General features: G+C 54.1%; 1 protein-coding gene across 1 annotated transcript in view; it reads left to right on the top strand.

Moving 5' to 3' along the window:
* The first annotated feature begins 1,461 nt into the window (after positions 1–1,461).
* Positions 1,462–6,004, top strand: part of TMEM220 (transmembrane protein 220) — a 16,457-nt gene continuing 11,914 nt past the window's right edge. The window contains exons 1-2 of the mRNA XM_077746722.1: positions 1,462–1,536; positions 1,962–2,114. Coding sequence (XP_077602848.1) covers positions 1,462–1,536; positions 1,962–2,114 — 228 coding nt within the window. The remainder of the gene's footprint in view (positions 1,537–1,961; positions 2,115–6,004) is intronic.

Genomic DNA, 6,004 nt, shown 5'->3' on the forward strand with positions numbered 1-6,004 from the left:
TGCCCACCACTCCCTGCCATGATCACCTGCCTGTTGCTGTGATTACTGCTCAGTCTGCAAACGCCACGGGGCAAGCCACATGTCACGTTCACAGTCCCGTCCTCGCTTACCAGCATGGCGCCTCACACACGGAGGGCCTGAATAAATACTTAGTGAACGTGTGGAATCAGCGCACTGCTACGGGGCCCAGCGATGGAAAGAAAGGTAAGTGCAGGCTACCTTGAGCTGTCCACGTTCTCCCTCTGCTGGCCTAAGGGGAACATCCGGTTTGGAGGAAGAGGATTCGAGGCAGGTGGATTTCAACGTCAATCAGTATGAGTGAGCTTTAAGGCTTCCGTAACGTGGTCTGAGTTTTGCTAGTAGTCGGAATGACAAAGTTTTGGGGCAATGGTGGGGTGATCCGGAGCCAACGGCCAAGAAAGAACTTCTGAAGACGTCTTTGGTGCAAAAGGGCGATTTTATTAAAGCCCAGGAACAGGACCCGTGGGCAGGAAGGGCTGCCCTGCGGTCGTGGGGAGAGATTGGTGACATACCCTCAGGTTGGGAGGGGATCAGGGACACAGTAAGCCCCTAAGGCATTTTGGAAGCAAGGTTTCCAGGACCCGGAGGGGCTAGCTGTTGCTGGGGGGACGCCGTTTATTGTCGTTTAATAACACCTGTCCTGAGACCCTTCAGATGTGTACCAGGGGCCATACGCTTGGAGCATGATTGCCAGCACAGATCTTGGGGCAGTTGAGATAAAGGAAGATTCAAAGGAATTTTTATACATTAAAGTAGACTTACAGGTGTCTAGGGGGGTGGGGTCAGGATAATGTTAAGCTAAGGTTCTCTTCTGCCCCCCACAAAGTGTCATCATCAAGGCATCTGAGCTCCTAGAGGGTGGTCACTCTGCCCGTTTCAAGGGCTTGTCACTGGGCCGTAGGCAGGAAGGGAACGTAAGTTTCTGTTTGCCTTAGGTTCCCACATCACCGTGGCGAGCACTTGAACGCTCTTGTTCTTGGGCAGCCAGGAGTGTCTGAGGAACATCACACAGATCCCACCCGTGGAGGCAGTTGGGGGTGGGGGGGGCTGTGCCAGCCTGTACTTTGCCCTGAGAGTGCCCCACGCTCCCTCATCGGAAACACAGTCCTTTACTGAGACCAGGTGGGTTTTGCAAAAGGAGGTCAACCCTTGCCGCGGTGAGGCACACGTCTGCTTTCAGAGAGCTTAGGAGCGGTCCTTAGAGCTGGGGGGCCTCCCTCCATCGGCCCCTTCTGACCCCGCCTCCCCACCCCAACCGTGCCAACCGCGACGCTTCCCTCACACGAACACAGCAGCAGACTGGACGGGAGGGCGGCGGGCGGACACAGGTGGATGGGACAGTATCTGGCACAGGGCAGGCTTCTTAGTCCGTCATCTCCGTCCCCAAACACGTCATCCAGTGGCCATCACCAACCCCCGTGTCCAGGATGCTCGCTGACGATGACCCCGCTGCGCACGGGCTCTGCTGAGTGGCTGACGGCACCTGGCAGGACAGGCACAGGGGACGGCTACGAGGTAAGCGAGTCCGTAAGAGAGAAAGGCGCCCTGTCTACACAGTCTTAGACATGCACTGCACTCGGAAGTGGACGGGATGCCTGGTGGCAGCAGGTCGGCTGGCTCTCCACTCTGCGAGGCGGGTGTGAGGCCACACTCTCCGGAGCTCTAGAAGCACAGCACAGAGAGGAGCCGGGCTTGCCAGGTGCCTCTCCGTCCACACCAGCCTCTGCGAGCACGGTCTGGCGAGCAACCATGGGTGTCCGTGGCCGGTGGGGGGAAGGGGCTGCCCTGGACCCCTGATGGACGTGACTCGAGGTTTTCACGGCCACCACACCCCCTCTGCTGCCGCTTTTCTCTCACACATGCCCAAGCTGTCCGTCAACCCTGTGGCCCAGGGAGGCCGGCTCTGTCTGTCTGCGTCTCTGCTCCGTCCATAAACACAGGTGACTGCACTGACAATCCCACTTGCAGAGTACAAGCGCCTGTTTCCGAGTCTTCCCGGGACAGATATCCGCGAGCCACCCGGGCACCGGCGGTTCCAGCCGAGAAGCCAGTCCCCTCCGCCTGCCCCCACCCATGCGGTGTCCAGCGCTGCAGTGAGAAAGGAAGACAGAGCATCTCGTCAGGCAGAGCTCTCTAGGATCCTGGATCCATTCACGCTGATTTCCCAGGGCGCCTGGGTGGCTCAGTTGGTTAGGTGCCTTGACTCTTGACTTTAGCTCAGGGCATGATCTCACGGTCCCTCACACTGAGCTGCGAGTTGGGCTCTGCGCTGACAGCACAGAACTTGCTTGGGATTCTCTCTCTCTCTCTTTCTCTCTCTCTCCATCGCTCTCTGCCACTCCCCACCTCATGCTCTTTCTCTCTCAAAAGAAATAAAGTTTAAGGAAAAAACGTATTTCTCGTGACTTTTCAAGCTAAGCCTTCTCTTCCTTGTCTTTGCAAAACACAGGATTTCAAGCATGGGCTTAACTACTGAATTGTGGTTTTACAACTCATCGCTCTGTGTCACGGGGGACGAAAGCCCAAGTCATACAGGCTTACGTGGAAGGAGGGGACTCGGCTGGCTAACAAAACTTCTGGGTGGAGAGGCAGTTGCCGACGTTCAAAGTGGCTGGTTTTAGAGCCTCAAGGCTCTAAATGATGTCATCAGGCACCCGCCTTCTTCACCCCTGACCGAGGGCTCCTGTATGTGGTTTCGCCCTCAGGAAGGCTTTCTGCCAGCAGCGTCAGCATGCATGCCATTAGCCCAACACAGCCAGCAAAAAATAAAAGCCTGGGTTACTAGACTTGGCAAATACTTGGGACACACGTATACTGAAAAACTATTCCTTGCTGATCTGAAATTCAAACGTTAACTAAGTGGCGACCCCAGTCCAGCACAGGACCCAGGACCGAAACTGGCCAACGGGGACCACGTACCATCCCAGACCCAGTCGCTGCGGTCAGGAGGATGGGTTACACCAAGTGGCAGGCCGGGGTCACCTCCCTAGCTCTGGAAAGGGGGCGGCATGGCCGGCTCTCTGAGTATACATACCCCAGTGGTGGGAGATGGGTCCCTCCCCAAATAACAGGGGTGCTAACCCTAGAAGGAGGGGAAGGAGCCCTGCACAGGTGAAAACAACAGATGTCTGCACAGTGACCTTGAAGGCTCCAGACAATGGTGAAAACTATAAAACACCATGGCGGCTTTATGGCACGCCATAGTTTACAAGGCATTTTCCACACTCGTCATTCCTTGTGACACACGCCTATTTGGTCGGCAGACAGTACAATCACTCCCTGAATGCTTTTGCTGGGGCTTCCATAACGACGTAGCCCAGACCGGGGAGCTTCAACGACAGACATCCATTTTCTGACTATAACTCTGGAGGCCAAAGTCCAAGGTCAAGGTGCGGACAAGGCTGGTTTCTTCCAAGGCCTCCCTCTTTGGCTCCTAGATGGCTGTCTTCTCACTGTGTCTTCACAGGGTCTTCCCTGTGTGTGTGTTGTATTTGTGTCCTCATCTCCCCTTCTTAGAAGGACATCAGTCGTGGGGGCACCCGGGGGGCTCAGTGGGTTGAGCGTCCATCTCTTGATTTTGGCTCAGGTCCTGATTTCACGGTTCTCAAGATCAAGAGCCCATATGGGACTCTGTGCTGGCAGCGCGGAGCCTGCTTGGGATCCTCTCTCTCTCTCTCTCTCTCTGCCCCTCCCCTGCTCTCTCTTTCTAAATAAATGACNCCATTAAAAAAAAAAAAGGACACCATTCCTATTGGATTAGGACCCACCCTAGTGACCTCATTTTAACTTAATTACCTCTTTTCAGACCTTATCTCCTGTGAAAGGTGAAATAAAATGGAGTCCCTTATGTCAGGAGGTTTTACCAGGAGCCAGGAGACCGTTAGGGAGGTGGTCCTCCGGCACATGCTTATTGGGTAGAACTTCTGAACTGGGCCAGACCACAAATGTCCCAGGGACTCTGCACAGACATCTGCAGCCTTGGTGACCAGCTATGTGCAGCCACCACTGGTTTTCTGCCGCTGACACGGATCAAAGTCCTTTGCAAACGACACACACAAGCATTCCCTTGTGTCTTCAGAAACCCGACTCGTGTTCCCTCGTGGGACACAATCTGGGCTGCTTCCCGAATCTGTGCCCCCTCCCCCAAATTGCAATTCTGAGACCCCCAAATAAACGCTTTCCTTTTATTTCCATTCTGCCTCCTTTCTCGGCCGACGCTTCAAACACGGTCACATTCTGAAGTACTAGGTGTTGCGACTTTGACATATGAATGGGCAGGGGGTGAAATTCAGCCTAAAACACTACCCTCTCCTTTACCAGTTTCTTTTTTTTTCTTTAGAAAAAAAGATTTTAATGTTTATTTTTTACAGAGAGAGACAAAGAGAGAGCATGAGCAGGGGAGGGGCAGAGAGAGAGGGAGACACGGAATCTGAAGCAGCTCTGGACTCCGTGCTGTCAGCAGAGAGCTCAGTGCAGGGCTTGGACTCACAAACCGTGACATCATGACCTGAGCCGAAGTCGGGCACTGAGTCACCCAGGTGCCCCTTTTTTTCCCATAAGGAATAGGACAGTGAGGGCGTTCAGGACTTGCTCCTGGGGCCCAGGGCTGATTCCGGGGTGGAACTCACTAGGGAGCCAAGCCCTCTGCCTGGCCTTTATCCCAAAAGTGCATTCTTTGTTTCTATGNGAACTCACCGCAAATCTATCCTCAGGGGCCCAGCACTAGGCACGGGGCCAGGCACCCAGCAGGAATGACCCTGAGGAAAAGCAGCATTTTAGGAGATTGAGCTAAAAGAAGTGGAGGACAGAAGCACGTGCTCCCAGTGGGAAGTGATGAAGTGATAAGAATGCCTCAGAACAGCAAAAATGATGAGGCCGATGGATGTGTAAATGAGCCCCGGGAAGACTAATCAGAGGGTAAATTACACAACAACAACAAAGACTGTAGAACAAGCGAGGGGAGAACAGTGAATATTTCAGTGTCTTTAGTTCATAAGAAATTCATGAGCAACGCGCGTGGAAATTTTGTTGGTTTTGGTGGTGGGAAAGAATTGTAAATATGTATAATATGTAAATACCTTTTATAATAAAAGCCCATGAAGATAAATGAGGCTGTCTGCAGAAAAGCTGTGAGCTGTGTAAGATGCTAATATAACCGTCGTCACTAAGAAATTACCATATTGCTTACGGGGCACTCAAAGTTCCTAGAGCTTTGGAAAGAAATGCATAAATACTAATCAGAAAATGCGCACAGACGCAGCGCCTCTTTCTCTCCCCGCCCCCCACTCCCCGTTCTCTTTCAGCGCAGGTGGACCCACAGGGTTCAAAAAAGACCTCCTTCCACCACCCAGGGGCTGCGCTGCCTCCCAGCTACCTCCGTTTTGACCTCGAACGTTCTAACTGATGAAGTTCTTCTTTCCAGCTCATCCCGTAACTTGGGCAAAAGTCCGTGTGGGCACTGAGTCCCCGCATGGGGATCGAGCCCCCGCTCAAGCCGTAAGGACCGTCCGGAGCCAGCAAGCCCCCAACCCCCGGACAGCGACAGCACTGGCGGCACACACCGACCTTCGCCCTACATTTTCCTTTAAACCCGGCAGTTGGTCTGGCCCCTCGGAGACACTGAGAGGCTGGTCCGCCGTCTCGCCGGTGCTGGCCTCACTGAAACAAACCCCTTCCTTGTTCCCCCACCACCGGTCGCCCTGCCTTTGGATTTTGTCAGCGGCCAGTGACCGAATCCGGTCTGTGTGCGGCCCCAGGAGCCAGGTGCGCTCTTGGGCAAGTCGTCCAGTCGTTCTGAGACGCGCTTTCCCCTTCTGTGAAATGGGGACATAGCACCTTCCTTGGCCACGTCTTGGGGAGAATCTAAAGGGGGGAGTAGTAAGGCTCAAGAAGTGCCACTTCCTTACCCAGCGAGCGGCCGCCAGTGGCCACTCGACACCTGGGCGTCTTTGGGGAAAGAAACTGGCTCAGGCCAAGTTTAGTC

This window comes from Crocuta crocuta, unplaced genomic scaffold, assembly GCF_008692635.1.
Source record: "Crocuta crocuta isolate KB4526 unplaced genomic scaffold, BGI_CrCroc_1.0 scaffold139, whole genome shotgun sequence".
Classification (NCBI taxonomy): domain Eukaryota; kingdom Metazoa; phylum Chordata; class Mammalia; order Carnivora; family Hyaenidae; genus Crocuta; species Crocuta crocuta.